An 18,982-nucleotide genomic window follows, 5' to 3' on the forward strand; every position below is an offset into this window, starting at 1 on the left:
AATGCACAGGAACGGAGTTCCGGCTGGCTCCCGAGTTGGCCACACCCAGCAGGAACTCATTAGCATGACAGGCCACACCCAACAGCAGGAACTCATTAGGATTGGCTACATTAGGGGTGTGTGGCCTAACATGCAAAGGGGTTCCTGCTACAAAAAAGGCCCTGGGTTTTGACAACAAACAAGGTAAACAGAATAAGAAGCAAAAGGTGGGTGTGACTGGATGACCACACTTCCGGTAACATGGGATGTGTGGCCTAATATGCTAATGAGCTGTATTGTCATGGGTGTGACCTAATATGCTAATGAGTTTCTGCTGTTGGGTGTGGTCTATTATGCTAATGAGTTCCTGCTGGGCTTTTTCTACAAAAAAAGCCCTGAAAACATGTAATATTTGTTCATGTCTTGCGGCTCCCAAACATCTGACATTTATTCTATGTGTCTCTTACGTTAAGCAAGTTTGGCCACCCCTGCATTAGACCCTCCTTGAGGCCCCTTCCCAAATCCCCCCCTCCCCAGGGCTCCATCCCCAAATCTCCATGTATTTCCCAGCCCAGATTTAGCATAACACAGAAGACAAATGGGTGGGAAGGAGGAAGGAAGGTGCCGTCAAGACACAGCTGACTTATAGAGACCCGTGTGGGGCTTTCAGGGCAAGAGACGTTCATAGGCGGCTTGACGGTCGCCTGCCTCTGCGTAGCGACCCTGGTATTCCTTGGAAGTCTCACATCCAGGGGTCATTTCCTGCGGGAGCGCACAGGAGTGGAGATCTGGCAGTAAAGAGCCCAGGGGGCAGGCACATGCAAGAAGCCCCACCCCTGCTCCCAGCAACCCTGGGCCACAAGGAGCAAGAAACAGCCAGGTAAGTTGCAGTGGGTGTTGCCTTCTGACACACTGCTAGTGATGTCAGGGGGTGTGACATATGCAAATACGTTATGCTAATGAGCTCCTGCACCTCTTTTTCTACGAAATGACCCCTGCGTCGCATCCAAATACTGGGCCAGGGCTGAGCCTCCTTAGCTTCTGAGATCTGACAAGATTGGGCTACCTGGGCTATGCAGGCCATGGCATAAATGGGTGAGATCGTGAAAACAGTTATGATCTCTAATAGTAAAGCAGGCAGCCCCTGTACCAAACTGTGAGTGCTGCAAGGACCCTCCCAAGACCGTAGGGATTTCTACTCAAGGGACTCCCGAAGAATCCAGAAAAATGTAGCTTCTTTAATTGGAGAGAAGGGAAAGTAGGTTGTATATGTGGGGATTTCCTCAATCATTCCCTCCGTCCCTTCAGTGATTCATTGTGACACACACACCCCAAACTCATCCCTCATTTCTAACACAATAATCTATTTGACTTGTGCACATGAAACGGAACATTTTAAAGCAAGTGGAATTCCACTGACTTCTGTATCTATCTAGGATTATTAGCTGTAGTTATGGGGGGAAGTTATGTTGTTGTCATGCTGGAAAGGAGAATGAAAACTGCAGAATGCAGGGCCCGTTCAAGAGATTTTTGTCGCCCCGAGCAAGGTATGCCCATCACCTCCTGGACATGGTGGCCCCTGGCAGCACAGGCCCAGGAGGCAATAGTGGGCATCGGCATCCTCCTCACTCTGCCTCTGCTTGGGTGGCTTTTCTGAGGAACCATTCCTGGCCAAATGTCACGGACTCTCGCTGTCTGGTGCTCTTTTGCAGTGCCTGTTCTGATCTGGGATTGCCAGCCTGCGGGTGGGGCCTGGAGATCTCCCAGAATTACAACTGATCTCCAGAGGACAGAGATCAGTCCCCCTGCTGGAAATGGCAGCTTCAGAGGGTGGGCTCTGTGGCATTATACCCTGCCCCTTCTCTATGCCCATCCTCCCAAGGCTCCACCCCCCAGATCCTCAGAGAGACAGTAGTGGTTAAGTGCGCAGACTCTAATCTGGGAGAACCGGGTTTGATTCCCCACTCCTCCACTTGCAGCTGCTGGATGACCTTGGGTCAGTCAAAAGTTCTCCCAGAGCTGTTCGCTCAAGAGCAGTCCTCAAAAGAGCTCTCTCAGCCCCACCTACCTCACAGGGTGTCTCTGTTGTGGGGAAGGCAAGGGAAAGGAGTTTGTAAACCGCTCTGAGACACCGAGTGAAGGGCGGGGTATAAATCCAATCTCCTCCTCCTCCTCTTCTTCATTTCCCAGTTTACCTGGAGAAAATGGCCACTTTGGAAGACAGACACTATGGTATTATTCCCCATTGAAGCCCCCCTCCCCAAAACCCACCTTCCTCAGGCTCCACCCCCAAAATCTGCTGTTTCCCAACTGAGCTAGGAACCTTCCTTGCAAGTCCATAATCTGTAATTCTTCTAAATTTGGGATTCACAAGAAACCCAAGAGTGCTAGACCTAGGAGCCTTACTGTGCTGATAAACACATTTTCCTAGTGCTTCTTCTCTACAAGCCTCAGGTAGAATAGAAACAACACTTCTGACTCCTCACGGAAATGGTGGGGATGTGGCTGTGATCGACACTTTCAGTTATTGAGTTTTTCCAGGTGCCAAGCACGAATTGTTCCTGTCGTCGGCTGCAGAATTAGATTCTTTGCTAGGGGGTTGAAAAGTTCTTTGTTTTTGTCGGCTGAGAGGAATTTCTCCCCCCCCCCAATTTGTTTTATTCGCCACGGAGTGTTAAAATGGTGTGAAATCTTGTAAAATTGCATGAAGGAATTTAATCTGATGAGCCTAACGCACCCGGGAAGGTGACTTTGGAACCGTCTGATAACTGCTTGGAGGAGAGGTGAAAGAGAGGGGATATTTTGCTCTACAAAGCACTTTGGGGGCAGTACGTTTTTAAAAGCATTTTTTCCCTACCATATATAACAAACACTGAAAGGCTGGCTATAAATAAAGTGAATTTTTAAAAATTAAATAAAAATAAAACCCTGTAAGGTAAGCCACATTTGAAAAATCCATATTTGGGGGCGAAACTCAAACCTTCCGTCCACAGACGACGGTACGGACTTCACGGTCTCTTGGAGACTTCCATTCTTGCCTTCCAGGGCTGTTTTAGGCAGCGAGTCTTCTGACTGAGCTGCGAGAGAGATTTGCGTGATTTGCAAACTTTCATCCAGCTTCCACCTACACTGTGCGACAGGGAGCCAGAAGTAAGGAGATTTTTCAGGGCTGAAGTTGTACACTGTCTGTGGCGAAAACTCAAACAACACAAATATATGAGAGACAGTCCTTGGATATCCTGCCACCTACGGTCCCTGTTGAGGTGAGCTGTGAGGACCCAGCAAAACATTGGAGAGGCAGGGGGAGGATTGGGAGGGCCCCCCTCTCTGCTGCTATCCCTCTTGTGTCATATTAATCCCTATAACACACATGCAGGAGGGGAGCGAGGTGGTAGAAAGGTGTACATCACATCAGACCGCAGATGGTTGGTTCCATTTTGGGATGCCTCTCCCCGGCCTCCCAGCAGAGCAAGCAAAGAGAGGGGGAAGAAGCTTTCTCACAGCTGGGCTAGTATCCTCTTTGCATGGAGGGTTTTTTAAAACAAAAACAAAACACCAAGGAGCATGCAAAAGTCCATTGTCAATTCTACTATCTTATGGGTAAAAGACGCCTAAGAGCAGCCCTGGCAAGAGACGGCCGAAAACCACACCTTTGTAAACTTAGCCAGTTTGGTGTAGTGGTTAAGTGCGGCAGACTCTACTCTGGAGAACCAGGTTTGATTCCCCACTCCTCCACATGAAGCCAGCTGGGTGACTGTGGGTCAGTCACAGTTCTCTCGGAGCTGTTCTTGAAAAAAGAGCAGTTTCTGTCAAGAGCTCTCTCAGCCCCACCTATCTCACAGGGTGTCTGTTGTGGGGAGGGGAAGGGAAAGGAGTTTGTAAGCCGCTCTGAGACTTCCTTGGGTAGTGAAGGACAGGGTATAAATCCAATCTCCTCCTCTTCTTCTTCTTCAAGAGCAGTTCTGTCAGAGCTCTCTCAGCCCCACCTACCTCACAGGGCGTCTGTTGTGGGGAGAGAAAGGGAAGGAGATTGTAAGCCACTCTTAAGACTCCGAGTGAAGGGCGGGATATAAATCCAGTCACCTCCTCCTGCTTCTCCTCCTCCTCCTCCTCCTCCTCTTCTTTGTTGATTCGAGAAAGACAGTCTGTTTTTGAGTTATTCCAATTGGTCTTGGATACCTGACCAGCTTTGGGGTACGATATACACAGTGGCCAAGGGAAAGAAATCGTAACCTTCTTTGGAACTGACATGTTCATCATCAGGATCCATGGGAGGAGGGGGTCCCCATAGAGCGGTTGGGCAGCCAAGCAGAGTGGAGTGGCTCAACAATGGAGCTGGCTATCAGAAAGTCACTGGTTCAAATCTTACCACTGTCAGTCGCAGGAATGAGATGCAAATGCGAAGTAATATTCACAGCGGTACGTGAGGTGGGATACAGATGATAGTCTTTAAGAGAGCCGAAAACCTGGCTTCATGCGCCACAGAGTGGTGGTGGTAGACAATGCCATTAAGTTGCAGCCGATTCACAGCGACCCTGTAGGGTTTCCAGAGCCAAGCTAGGCTGATCCTGTCAGATCTCGGAAACTAAGCAGGGTCAGGGTTAGTCCTTGGAGGTCCAGGGTTGCTGTGCAGAGGCAGGCAACGGCAAACCCACCTCTGTTCCCCTCTTGCCTTGAAAACCCTACGGGGCCACCGTAAGTCAGCTGCAACCTGACGGCACTTCCCACTTGCCACAGTGTACACAGATGCTTATTTTGTCACCTCTGAGCAAACAGGTTTCGGCAGAGCTTTGAAAAGCACAAGCGACCGGCAAAGCTCGTTGTCGCCAGAGCATGTGCCGATGCCCAGAGAGCAGCGAACGCCTCTTTCGTACCATTTCCAGCTCCTTGAGACCCATCTCTGGGCTTCGTTGTTTCAGTAGAAGGAACCTTATTGCAGAAGGCTCCTCAACCCTTCTCCTCCCTGTTTTTCAGGTGGTGAGCTTCTTCAGCCTGCGCTACGACACCGCTCCCACCTGGATGGTGCTGGCCATCCTCTGGTGCTCCATGGTGCAGACGCTGCTCCTCCCGACCTTCATCTGGTCCTGCGAGCGCTACCGGGCGGACGTCCGTACCGTGTGGGAACAGTGCGTGGCGATAATGTCGGAGGAAGATGGGGACGACGGTGAGCCTCCTTTAACACCAGGTTCTTTCTAAACGATGCACATAGCAATAGCCCCGTGGGGAGGATGCGGATGTCACCAGCCTGGAAACGAGATCTGTGGGCAGAACTTGGCTGGGCTGTGGGGCTGGATGGCTGGATTGATTTAGCAGCTAACAGGAAGGGGGTTGGAACAAAATGGGCTTGCCTTCCAGACAAACTAGGAAATCAGTTAAATTGCTGAAGCGTTTTTGGTTGTTGTTTTCCCCCATAAATGGCGATTGTGTAATGTTCCAGCTCTGTGTCTGCAGTTGCACACTAGATCCTTCCTGTTTTTGGCATTTCAACAGCACTGAAAGTTTAAAACACACTGAATCGGATGTATCTTTTTTGGACTTACATAACTGGCCGGTCAATTGGCTTGCTTTTTGTCGAGGGCCATTAAACGACGCAGAGCGCATGTTGGTAAGAGCGTAAGGAGAGCTTTGCTAGATTGGACCCAAAGTCCTTCTAGCGGAGCATCTGGGGTTGGATCCCATGGATCCGTTCAGCTCACAGAGGAGCATGCTGCATCGGGAGATGACGCCTTCTGCTAGAGGGAAGTGGAGAAGGGACCCATGGGATCCAACCTTGTGTTCCCAGCTGACATCAGTGTTATCCAACTTGCCTTAATTTATTAATAAATGTGGGGAATTATGAATATAAAATGGCAATAGGTATATAGCATGGATCGTGACCTGTGTATATGGGTGTTTGATTTCCCAGTCCCAGAAATAGATGCGAAGGCTAGATTACTAAAGCAGAGATTTCTTTACTGAAGGATTCTTAAACATACAAACAAAATCACGCATTCACACACACAATACGGAATGAAGAAAGCAGAGGGGATTGATAGCTAATAGAGGGATCACTTATGGGGTGACACTACCTGTCCAGATGTGCAGAGGTCCATGAAGAAGGGATTGGGGCCTAAACCCCAATGGTTTAGGGGTGGACTGCCAGTTGGCATTAGGGCAGAGGCATACGGTCTGACTGCTCCCTGTAAGCTGTGGAGTATTGTGAGCAAAAGTTCTACTTTGTGAGCTACTGGCATTAAAGTTGTGAGCCAGCGATTTGGCTACTGCATAAATTAGTTTGCTCTGGAGCCATCCTTCCTGAGCTAAGACAAAAATCTGTGAGCCAGAGGCTAAAAAACTGTGAGCTATCTCACACTAACTCAGGTTAGAGGGAACACTGGGTCTGAGGCCATGTGCCTGGACGGATATAGGCATTGGAAAACTATGCAGACCAATGGAAGGCCTTGGGGCTGGTCTCTGGTGAGAACAATAGATTACCTGGGCCAATGATGAGTCCCAGGGGTGTGTGGCATCAGGATGGGCAAGGCCTAGACATAACCAGTGAGTTCTCAGAGGGGCAGAGTCCGGCTTAACAATGGCCTTGATTAAATCAGCCAGGTGCTGGGTGGCCAGTTGAATGGGTTTTCTGACCACTAATGGTCCAGCCAAGGCAGTTTGAAAAGGTTCCCAGATATAGACAAAAGATGGGAGATGGGTGTCTGATCTTAGCATCCTGAGGGATGGAGCAAGGAAGGACAAAGAATTCACACGTAGACATGGGACCACACAAAAGGGCTTGGGTGAGGTACTGGAAACAGGGCTATTCGCCAGGTGGCCTCTGAACAGCCTTTAGAAATGTAGATTGTTTTACCTGGTGGAACTGCCATTGTTGTTCCATAAGCATATCTATGCTGGGTAGGGGAGAGGACTGGAGGTTTGTTCTGAGGGTTGCCTTGTTGCCACCAGAATATGAAATCCCTTGTTTGCAGAGTAAACCAGTTTAGACCAGTCCAGTTTCCTTTCCCCCCCCCAAATGCCTTCTTTACAGTTTTGGCAATGAATTCTATACGTTCTGCAGCCTGACTTGGGGCTAGTTTCATCTTGGGAGAATGTGGAAGATTAAGCAGAGTCAGCCCCAGTTAGTACTTGGATGGGAGACCCCCAAGGAAGTCCAGGGTTGCACAGAGGCAGGCAGTGGCAGACCACCTCTGCTTCTCTCTTGCCATGAAAACCCCACGAGCGGGTCACCATACGTCAGCTTTGACTTGATGGCTCCATGAGTTTTATATGTAATTTTTAAAAATTTGTCCTGGTCTACTGGTTGACCATGGACTGGATCCTAGCTATTGCCAGCAGAGCAAAGCTGACAGAATGGGACCACCCCACACCTCCACTCCTACTGAAGCCCAGTGAATCTCCAGGGGCAGATTAACCATTAAGCAGACTAAGCACATGCTTAGGGCACCAGGGCCAAAGGGGGCGCCACAAAGTTGGGAAAAGGGTGAAAAGCTTAGTTTGTACAGTCTATTGTGTTATCATATGAATACATTTTTGTATTGCTGCAACCTGCATTGTATATCTGGTCAGACAGGTCAACCACTAAAATGGACTGGGTCAGTCTGGCAAGGAGGGGAGGGGGGCACCAAGACTGGTCAGTGCTTAGGGCACCAGTGAGCCTGAATCCGCCCCTGCCCCCCTCCAAATTCTAGTGGTCAAGGGATGATCACAAACGGGGGGCCATTGGGGGTCTACAGTGAGAGGGGGGACATCGCCTTCCCTCCTCCATCCGCAGAAGCGCTGTTCCGCTAGTGTGACTCCTCTTTTGTTTTGTTTTTGCCAAAGCCGACTTATGTTGGCCCTGTAGTGCAAGAGACATTCAGAATTGGTTTCCCACTGCCTGCCCCTACCTCACGATCCTGGTGTAGTTGTTAAGAGCGCAGACTCTAATCTGGGAGAACCGGGTTTGATTTCTGCCAGAGGGAGCCAGTTTGGTGTAGTGGTTAAGAGTGTGGACTGTAATCTGGGAGAACCGGGTTTGATTCCCCCAGGGCCGGCTCCAGGTTTTTTTGTACACTAGGCAAGGCTACCTTTTGGCGCCCCCTCCCGTGCGCCCACCAATTACGGGGTTGCAAACCTCCAGGGTGGGCCTGGGGAGAAGGAAGACTCTCCGGCGGCTTCTTCGGAGGAGCCTCGTCACCCTTCACTCAGAGAAGAGGAGGCGGAGGGGGGGACAGGATGGCTCTCTGGAAGCGTTTGGAGGGCTGTCACTTGGAGGAGGGCAGGGAGCTGTTCCCGTTAGCAGCAGATGAGAGGACTTGCAAGAATGGCTTTAAAATTAAGGGTGGGGAGGTACCGCCTGGATATTCGGGAAAACGTTTTGACAGTCCGAGTTGTTCAAGAGTGGAATCAGCTGTGTAGGGAGGTGCTGAGCTCCCCCTCCCTGGCAGTCTCTAAGCAGCGTCTGGACAAACACTTGCCAGGGCTGCTCCAGGGCTGATCTTGCAAAGAGCAGGGGGGTGGGCTAGATGGCCTGGAGGACCCCTTCCAGCTCTGGGATTCTATGACCCCGCAGCGGGACTGGGCGGCTGCCGGGCTGCCTTCAACGGCGCCCTCTAAGGCAGGAATCCTGCAGACGCGGGGGATGGGGGGAGATGCCTGTCCAGCCCAAGGCAGGGAGTTCCCTCTTTCTCCCTCCGTCTCTGGGGCTGCAAATGGAGAGTTTATTGGGAGGGGGGGACGAAGTGAGGTCTTGAACATTGGTGGTAACAACCTGGAGTCTTGAGTGCAGTCGTTGAGGCCTCACTCTTCACAAAGGATGTGGGCAGTATACGGAGCCGGTGCAGAGGAGAGCACCGAGAATGATGGGGGGGCGGGCTGGAGACCAAGATGACCTGCGAGGAAAGTTGAACTCCGCCTCTCACCCCCCACCCCCGTGCGCTGAGTTTGACGGTCCTTAGAGGAGGTGGGTGAAGAAGGAGCAGGGGGGGGGGACCTGGCTTCAGCCTCCTTTTTCTGAGAAGGCGGAACAGCACAGGATCCTCTGGGCGTGCAGCCCCTCTCTTCTGCAGTGCGGAGCGGTGGACTCCCCGGGAGGCCTGGGCAGGGACCATGGCCGGAGAGGGAGAGAAGCGGCAGCGGGAGGGGTCTTCTGGCCGGCGGAGAGGCAGCCGTGCTCCGGCCGGGCGCTGCACGGTTAGGGGCGCCTTTGGACTATGAATGGCCCCGCCGGCTCAGGCAGCAACGGTTTCGCTGTCCGTCTGTCTTTTTCTCTCTCCTTCCGGGGGTGCGAGGCAAAGTGAGCCAGCGGTAAGGGGTGCGCTGTGGAGTGGGCACCCAGAAAGCCATGCTGGGGGCAGGTGGGCGGCGATGGCGGCAGGGGCCTCTCTGCGCCCTAGGCCGTAGCCCTAGTTGGCCTAGTGGAAGAGCTGGCCCTGGATTCCCCACATGCAGCTGCTGGTGTGACATTGGGTCAGTCACAAGTTCTCTCAAGAGCAGCTCTCTCAGAGCTCTCTCAGCCCCACCTACCTCACAGGGTGTCTGTTGTGGGGAGGGGAAGGGAAAGGAGATTGAAAGCCGCTCTGAGACTCCAAGTGAAGGGCGGGGTATAAATCCAAACTCCTCCTCTTCCTCTTTGTGGTCTCCCATCCAAATACTAGCCAGGTCTGACCCTGCTTAGCTTCTGAGATCTGACGATTTTAGGGTAGCCTGGGCTATCCAGGTCAGGGCATAACTCCTCATACACTGGTCAAACATCCTCTTTGGATCCAACCTCTTGCATTTTATTTTATATTTTAAGGAGCGCATATATATTTATATGTTTATGAATCTTAACCTTCATTTTATTAAAAATTTCAGGGTTTTTTTTTTACAGAGCAGCAAAATTGCTCCAGACATTGTGTGTTTGTATATGTCTGTAGGTAAAGGCAACAGAACCAGCCTATAGGCTTTTCCTTGATCCAGGCAGATGCACCTACGAACATAAAGAACTGGGTTTTATTTAGGCACGTTTTTGTGCCACCTCTCCAGGAACCCGACCAAGGCGGCTTACAAAAGAAAAAGAAACCAAAATATTGAAAGATTTTAAAAATCCAGCATTAAAAATCTGGCGCCGCATAAAGACATACCCCACAGAACGGACCATTGATGGCTTAAAATAACAGTTTCCAGACTAAAGCAGTGTTTTTTAAAAAATCAATCCCTTAATTAAAGGGTTTTTAGAGCCCGCGCTGCTAGAGGGAAAGAAATCAGTCTATTTGTATTGAACGCTGCTGAGCAGTCTATTTGTATTGAACGCTGTGAGTGCCCTTTCAGACCAGCTCCCCTGTTCTAAAAATATTGCAGGTGTCTTCACCTAGAGTATGTCCATTTCCTCTTGCATAAAACAGAGAATCATAGGACTGGGGGGGGGGAAAATCCAGTGTGTCTGCTTGCCCACGCCCTCCCCCTTAGTCAAGGTGCTCTGCTCAATACCCATCCAGTGTCTCCCCGCGGAGCCAAGGAAAGGGGCAGAAAGCCGATTCACAAAACCACCCAGGCACAGCCACGCCGGTGCCTACGGACTGCTGTGCACCAGGTGTGCTTTGTTCAGATAGCCAAGCGGTCACGGTCAGTCACAAGCACAAAGGGCCGTAAAAGCCCACATCCTGGGAAGTTACACGTATGGTACCGACGTAATCTTTGTGCGCCGCAGTCTCCAGCTAAGCCAGATGCCGGAAAAACGACTTTGCTACAGATTCGGTGTAAGCACCTACAAACACAAGAACCCCAATTTCTGTCACACTGTGGTGGTTGAGCAGGTCTGCCCTGTGTTTTTGCACATGGTCGGGGACTGAAAATAGACTTTGGGGGTTCTTCCTGCCGATTCTTTGAAGGATTGGGGGTGAAAGAGATTTTCCGCTCTTTGACTTCCTCCAGATGGCGCCGGCGACGATTACAGCGATGGAAGGTTCTGCAAGGTGCGGTTTGACGCCAACGGTGCGGCGGCCATCAAACGGGACCCCCGGGACGCCAAGCTGTTACCGGTGCATCACCTGCTCTTGCCCCACGACAGGGTGCATTACCTGCAGGTAGGCAGCTTGTTCTCTTAGAGCCTACCCAGAAAGAGTTCAAGCTCACCACAGCTTGAGGCACGACACACACACCCTTCCCGCACATCCGCCAAAGGTTCGATCACGTGGACGTAACATCTGAGCGCACGAAGCTGCCTTGAAAAGAATCAGATTACCGGCCTGCCCAGCAGAACTTTTAACTGGCAGTGCCAGGGAATTCAGCCTGGACCTTTCCGTGCGCAAAGCTTTTCACACTTACGGGCCCTGGTTCGCACCTCTTCTGCCTGCTGCACCGTCTCTGGAGGGAATATTATGCAGTACCGTCTCGGAAGGAGCTAATTCCATTACAGGCAGGCCTCCCATTATCCAGTGCATGCACACACATGCTGCAGATGCTGTGGTTGCTAGGGAGCAATGCAGGAGACGAACCAGTGGGGCATTTCATGTGTGTGTGGGGGGGTGTTGAGATTTGAGGGAGAACTGCAAGCCTTAGCTTCGTTGTGGGGTGAGAACAGCCTTGGCTGCTGCCTCCCCCTTCCCCTTAAAAATGTAACACTGTGCAGAACGGAGAGGCTAAGAGTTCTGTCAGATCCATCCACCCCCCGGTATTATACATATTTCTGGATCAGTCGTCATGGTTTGTAAAGCAGCCCTAAAGGGGTGTGTGGGGGAGGGAACAGGAGGTTCAAATACTGTTTGGGTGGTGGAGGTCTTTTGCTTATGAAACTTGCAACAGGGGCACCCTGGAATTTGCAGTTAAAGAAACCAAAACAAATGTAGGAATAACTAGGGTGGGGGTAGAGACTGTGTTTTCTCAGCATCCCGGTTGTGCCCTCTGAGTGCTGAGATATCCTAAAGGCCTGATTGCTCAGGGGAGACTTAAATCTGCTCCAGGCATTCAGTATCGCAGTCAGTGAGAGTGAAGGCATTTGGGGTGATTGATAGGGACGGGACCTGGCACTTGTTTTTAATGGCATTCAGTGTCTCAGTATCGCAGTCAGTGAGAGTGAAGGCACTTGGGGTGACTGATGGGGACGGGGGGGACCTGGCACTATGTTTTTAATGGCATTCAGTGTATGTTGGACACATGAAGCTGCCTTCTGAGACCAGCAGGTCCATCAAGATCAGTATTGTCTGCTCAGAATGGCAGCAGCTCTCCCAGGTCTTCAGCTGAGGGCCTATCACCTATATTCAATTCAGGGTTTTGCCGTTTTGTATTGTCTCGTGATGTGTGCCTTTAAGGCCCAGCATAAAACCTCTGGTTTATGGCCTGTGGGGAGGAGGCACAGAAGCCCCGTCCATTAGCTATCTTTCTGTTTGTATCGACAAGAAAACCTCCTCCCCTTTTTCTGAGAGCCAGTTTGGTGTAGCGGTTAGAAGTGCGGACTCTAATCTGGGAGAACCAGGTTTGATTCCCCATGCATCCACATGCAGCTGCTGGTGTGACCTTGGCTCAGTTACAAGTTCTTTCAGAGCTGTTCTCTCAAGGGCAGTTCTGGAAAGAGCTCTCTCAGCCCCACCGACCTCACAGGGTGTCTGTTGTGGGGAGGGGAAGGGAAAGGAAAGGAGATTGTAAGCCGCTCTGAGCCTCCTTCGGGTCGTGAACGGCGGGGTTGTAAATCCAATGTTTTCTTCTTCTTCTACTGCCCTGTCTCTCATCCCGTTCTTTCCTGATAGGTCCCTCTCTCTCGGAGGATGTCCCACGACGAGACCAACATCTTCTCCCACCGCTCCGCCCCTTCCTTCCTTCACAAGTGGTCCTCCTCCGACGATATCCGAGTGGCCACCCCACTCAAACCCGGAGGATCCCCCGGCTTCCTTCCTCTAGAACTCCGCAACTACCATCACCGCCGACGGCCCCCCGAAGACGAGCTCACCACCCTGCAGCAGTTCTTGGAAGCTGGGCTGGCCATCCGGGGCCCCAGCTCCAACGCCTGTTTCTTCCGTGACGAGATCACCACCTTCATCGACGAAACGCCGGCGCCCTCCCCCGTGGGCAGTCCACGCCACTCACGACTAGCGTGCTCAACGCAGCGTGAGAGGCGTCTCTCCGTAGGGGGCGCTGGGCCCGAAGAGGGCCCCGATAGGGATCAACAGTGTTCACTGACTGGGGACGAAAACCTTAGCCTCTACGATGAGGTGCAGGAGCCCGGCAAATGGACCGTGGCCGCTCAAGAGGCACAGAACTCGGGAGAGCTTAATCTATGAAACGGGTTCGAAAGCGTTCGTGGGGATTTTTAAGCGAAAACTCGGCGCGTCTCCCCTATCCCGGGACCCAAGGGATAGTTTAGGTCCTCGTGTTTTTCACCATGTTGGCAATGAATGGGAATGTTGTACATTGTGGGACCCGATGTGGTGGGGAGAAATGAGGCACGGAAGGGGGTGGGAAGCAGAACTGTTGAAAGGAGCCACAGGATACTGTTCTCGGGAAGGACACGAGGCCCGGCCGCCACAGTTAACCGAGGGCACCGTCTCTCAGCACCACGCCCTCGATAGAATCGTTAGCTCCACCCGTTCCCCCCTTCTTAGCTCTACCTGTCGTGAGAAACATTTATTGGTTGCCAAGCGTGGGACAGGATGGTATTAAAAAGAGGGGAAAAAAATCTATATTTGGAGTGTCATACGTGTCTTGGTTTTTTAATGTATTAATAATAACGTTTCTGTCATTAAAGTGATTAATCAAGTGCTTAACGAGATTTAACGGAGCCAACTGGGAAAGGAGAACATAACGCTCCGCCAAGACTCGACTCACCTACAGATGACAGTGCATCAGATGCCGAGGAAGGAAAGAAGAAAGCGATCACAACAGAGCGTTCCTGTAGCTCGCTTTGTGTGCCAAAACACTTTGTGCGCATTAACTCCATGATCCAGAGTAGGGGAGGCCTGTACTGCAGATGAGGAGAGCTTAAAGAGAAGCGCTTTCAAGAAGCAGAGAGGAAAGTCTCTGTGGCCGGCCCAAAAGAATACTAAAAGCCAGCCTCTCCGGGTGAGGATTTTGGCAGTTCTCCCTGAGCTATACAGGTGCCGTTTCCACCAAAAGGCACCAGCCGGGGATGAGCTCATCGCAAAAGGCTGTTGGATTCGTGTGCCTGCATATATTGAAACCTCTTCCCAACAATAGACCCTCTCCGAACGACTAGCAGTTAGTCCAGGTGGAGACGCAAGAGGGGAAGGGAGGGGAGGCCTAGTTCAGGTTAGAACCACACCGCCATTGCCATTTCTGGTCTGGCGATCAATTCCCCTTCCCTTTTTACAAGAGGCATTTCCCATTCTGCCCATCCTCATATTTATTTCATTTTGTCCTGTCTGTCTCCATGTTTATTTCTGGAGCACCTTAAGATACAAGGCAGTGTACAACGATAATTGAAGACCACAGGTCCCGCCTGTGGGTTGGTAATCGGAAACCTTAATGGAGGTTGTTTGTTGCCAGACATCTGAAACTGGGGACACTCTCTCTCTCTTTCTTTGTGTTCTGCCAACCCTGCTACAAAGTCGTCCCTCAAGTTTTCCTGTCACAGAGAGTCAGTTGGCAGTCCCCGCCCCACCGTGACTGGATCCCAGTCGCTCTGTGGGGCTCGTTTCCCCTCACAATTCTCCACTCATAAACACGGGCCCTCTTTAGGCCACCATCAGAATTTGTCTGCTGTGAATTAACCCTGTAAGTGGCACAACTGTTCTCCCTTGTGCAAGCAATAATTGTTGGAGAACAGGGAGATTTGTGGCGAGTGTCAAATATGGATGAGGCAGCTATATATCACCACCAATTTTCTGCTGTCTTCTACATGTGTGTGTGTGGGGGGAAGACTTACTTTCCAATGATGCTTCTATCACTAGGACTGGAGAGTTAGTGGATGCGGGGCCTGCCATCAGGATACATCCCACACTAGAATTGTATCTACACAATGCAGTTGGTGTACTGGCAGTGAACAAAACTTCATAGGCATAAACCTGACATGTCCCTGACCCCCTCCACTTGCCAAGAAGCTTGCAGTCCATTATAAAATGTGCTTGTAACGATTCCTTGTTTGTGTGTGTATGTGCCTCTTTAAAAGTTTGGTTGCATGGCTGTGGTAAGTAGACTAGAGTGGTTGAGAGAGGCAAGTGTGGTATGATTGGTGGTTGACAGAGAGGGGGAGGGGTTTTGGAAGTGAAAATGAGTGGATGAGTATGTATGTCAGTCAGGTTTTACAGTTACAGGTTTGACAGTTGATAAGTTCAGTTAGTTCTGTGTATGAAAGAAGTGAGAAGCAGTCCTGTGTGGAATAAGTTAGTTCAGTGAGAAACAGAAGGAAGGCTGGGAGAATAGAGAAAAATAAATGAAAGTTTAATTGAAGACAAGTTATAGGAAAGGCTGTATGTCCTAGAGAGAAACAGTGAACATATATGACCTTGAGTTAAAGTGTTACAAAGTTACCTGAAAGAACCCTGTCAGTAAGGGAGCAGATTGTGTGTGATACACCAAGCAATCATTCAGTATTTACACATTACTAGTTACATTGTACTACCCTCTTATTCATGCTTTATTTTAATAAATCCTCTTTCATTCAAGTATACCAGCTCTGAAGGAAATACTTCCCAGGACCACATAGTCCCTCGTGGGCCTTGAACTCGGTCTACCTAACCAGTAAGAACAGAAGTAGAAGCATAAAGGTTTGGAAGTTCTTAAAATTTCCTGGTGGCAGCCTTATATACCCAGTAAAACAAAATAAAGAACACTTTTAAAGTAAAACCAGTCCTCCCTAATAAGGAGGACATCACAGTGCTCCTATGTCTCTTCCTATTGTCCCCTCTGATTTATATTTTTCACATAATTGGATGATAAGTACCAGCAGAAGAGGGTATTTAAGAGATTTTCGCTTAACAGATGAACCACTTATGAAGGATGGACCGTCTGCTACGAGGCAAAGAGGCACCATTAATCGCAAGTGCGCATTGACGTACAATATCTCAGGTTTGCAGATTTTTGTGGTGCCAGTCCTTATTGCAAGGAGCAGAAAATGAGCGTGTCAGAGAGAAGAGTTACAGCTGGCCTCTGTGGCATTCTAGATTTCTGTATGGAGAGGATGGGCGGGGGGGCTAGTGAGCCTCTTGCTTACAGCCTGAAGTGGTACAACTCAAACACAGGGTTATTACTTCACCTCCATGAGAAGAAAGACACAGGTCCAGGGGATGGATCCTTGGCTCAGGGCAGGACTGTTGATCGGTGGTAGAGCATCTGTTTACATACGGGAGGTCCCAAGTTCAGTCAGTGGGTGTCTCCGGTGAGAAGGATCAGGTGATACAAAAGACGCAAGGGAGCAGCTGCCTGTCAGAGCAGACAATTCTGGCCTCAACATACCAGTGACCTGACTCAGCGGAAGGCAGCGTCATGTGTTCATACGGTCGCCCCTCTTTGACACAGCTTCACTTTCCTCTGACGGTTTGCTAGCTCTAGATGTGTGTGTTCTCCGTTATTTCCCTTTTAGATTGTGTCAGAGCTCCAAATGCAATAATTTCCTCAGACCAGACTTCCTAAAGGTTTGATTAGAAATTGGTGTTCTGTTCAACATTTTCCATATGTTATGGTAAGGACACGATTTCAGTGATAAGGCATTTGTGAAGGAGGAGGAGGAGATTTTTATACCCCGATTTTCTCTACCTTAAGGAGCCTCAAAGCAACTTACAATTGCCTTCCCTTCCTCTCCCCAAAACCTTGTGAGGTAGGTGGAACTAAGAGAGTTTTCAGGGAACTGTGACTGGCCCAAGGTCACCCAGCAGGCTTCATGTGGAAGAGTGGGGACTCAAACCCGGCTCTCCAGATTAGAATCCACCGCTCTTAACCACTACACCAAGCTGGCTTTAAGTCCTGGGGTTCAGCACAAGTGGTCCTCCCCATAAGATCCCACAACATACAATCCAATAACATCAAACATTCAAGAGAACAGAGTTTGAATCTAGTGGCACTTTTAAGAGCAACCAATTTTTATTCTGGGTATAAGCTTTTGTGTGCAAGCACATGAAAGATTATACCCGGAATAAAGCTTTGTTGCTCTTAAAGGTGCCACTGGACTCAAACTTTGTTCTGTTGCTTCAGAACAACACGGCTGCCCACCCGAATCTATCAAAAATTCAAAATATCCTGAGACAAACTGAACTAGAAGGGCCAACTTCTAGGTGGGGCCTGGAGATTCCCTCAGGGTGATGATGACTGACCTCCAGACTACAGAGATCAGTTCTTCTGGATACAATGACTCCTTTGGAGAATGGAATTTATGGTATTCTTCCCCACTGAGGGAGGAATTTATGGGTGTTCTACTCTGCTCAGGTTTCTCCCCTCGCCAAACCCCACCACCCCCAGGTTCCACTCCCAAATCTCCAGGAGTTTCCCATCCCAAAGGGTAACCCTACACTGGCGACGGTCACAGGGGCCAGAAAATGTGCGCGGGGGGGGGGAGCGTGGCTGTTTGCCCCGGAGGAAAATAGCGCGCACCCACCTGATCACAAGTCCCGGTCGAGGCCCCGTGTTCAGTGGGGAGATGTCGATCACACGAGTATCCTGCAAAGAAGCCGCGCCGCGCAATCACACTAGCAATCGCTCTTTGTGAGCTTTTGCACATCCTGTGGAGACGTGGGAGAAAACAAAACCCCTTGTTGGCGACGAACATCGGCGGGTGCCGGATGCCACGTACTTCCACTGGAAACGCGATCAGACGCCCGCCCTTAGCCCGCGGTTTCCGGAAACTAGTACCTTGTAAATACTAGTTTTTTAATCCGCATCTTCGGCGGGATGCCACGGGTTTGCTGCGGGAGCACTGCGCTTCCCAGATGTTGCGCTGTGATCGCGCCTGGAAAATCCACGGGACTCCCGTGCCTTCAGCGGGGCAACTGCTCCGTGTGAACGGGGCCACTGAACAGAGGATTAGACAGCAGCCTGTAATTAAAAAAGTAAATACAGGAAATGTGTCTTAAAAGACATAAGAACATAAGAGACGCCAATGTTGGATCAGGCCAAAGGCCCATCCAGTCCAACACTCTGTATCACACAGTGGCCAGAAATACCAGGTGCCATCAGGAGGTCCACCAGTGGGGCCAGGACATTAGAAGCCCTCCCACTGTTGACCCCCCCCAAGCACCAAGATGACAGAGCATCACTTGCCCCAGAGTCCCTATCTATACCTTGTGGCTAATTGTGGCTAATAGCCACTGATGGACCTCTGCTCCATATGCTTATCTAATTCCCTTTTGAAGCCGTCCATGCTTGTAGCCGCCACCACTTCCTGTGGCAGTGAATTCCATGTGTTAATCACTCTTTGGGTGAAGAAGTACTTCCTTTTATCCATTCTAACCCGACCGCTCAGCAATTTCATGGAGTGCCCACGAGTTCTTGTATTGTGAGAAAGGGAGAAAAGTACCTCTTTCTCTACCTGCTCTATCCCATGCATAATCTTATAAACCTCAATCATGTCACCCCTCAGTCGTCTTTTCTCCAAGCTAAAGAGCCCTAAGCGCTTTAACCTTTCCTCATAGGGAAAGTGTTCCCTATGTTTTGGTGTCTGGAATCAGAATGCTTTAACAACTGTTAGATGAAACAGGCTGGGTTTGGTGGCTCTGTTCAATCTGAACAGGTGTGTGTTTGGGCAGGGAATGTGGATCTGACTTCGAGAGACTGTGGTTGGCCTTAGGACATCAAACGAATTCATAGCACAGGTGAGCTTTTATCCGGGGCCTTCCTAGCTTGGAGCCCATGCAGTTAGCTGCTAAGCTAGTTCTGATTTTCGTCAAGAACAGCTATAACCTCGTCCAAAACTTAATTGAGATAAGACACCTTGAAATATACGTGAGTTTAGGCCCTCTTTTAATCCTTAATGGTGCATTATCCGATTATTGTGCGCAAGCGATGTGCAATTTTCATTGATTTTTAAAGCCAGAGAGAGCCATTAGTCTGATGTAACCTGCCCTCTTGCATAACTCAAACCACACAAATTCACTCAGGCATTCCT

At 50.2% G+C, this 18,982-nt stretch overlaps 1 protein-coding gene across 1 annotated transcript in view; it reads left to right on the forward strand.

Moving 5' to 3' along the window:
* The window catches only part of GPR162 (G protein-coupled receptor 162), a 23,276-nt gene extending 10,065 nt beyond the window's left edge, over positions 1 to 13,211 (forward strand). Inside the window, exons 2-4 of the mRNA XM_015418791.1 lie at positions 4,954 to 5,143; positions 10,870 to 11,021; positions 12,681 to 13,211. Coding sequence (XP_015274277.1) covers positions 4,954 to 5,143; positions 10,870 to 11,021; positions 12,681 to 13,211 — 873 coding nt within the window. The remainder of the gene's footprint in view (positions 1 to 4,953; positions 5,144 to 10,869; positions 11,022 to 12,680) is intronic.
* Positions 13,212 to 18,982: the final 5,771 nt, after the last annotated feature.

The sequence above is a fragment of the Gekko japonicus genome, unplaced genomic scaffold, assembly GCF_001447785.1.
Source record: "Gekko japonicus isolate JY-2015 unplaced genomic scaffold, Gekko_japonicus_V1.1 scaffold1244, whole genome shotgun sequence".
NCBI lineage: Eukaryota > Metazoa > Chordata > Lepidosauria > Squamata > Gekkonidae > Gekko > Gekko japonicus.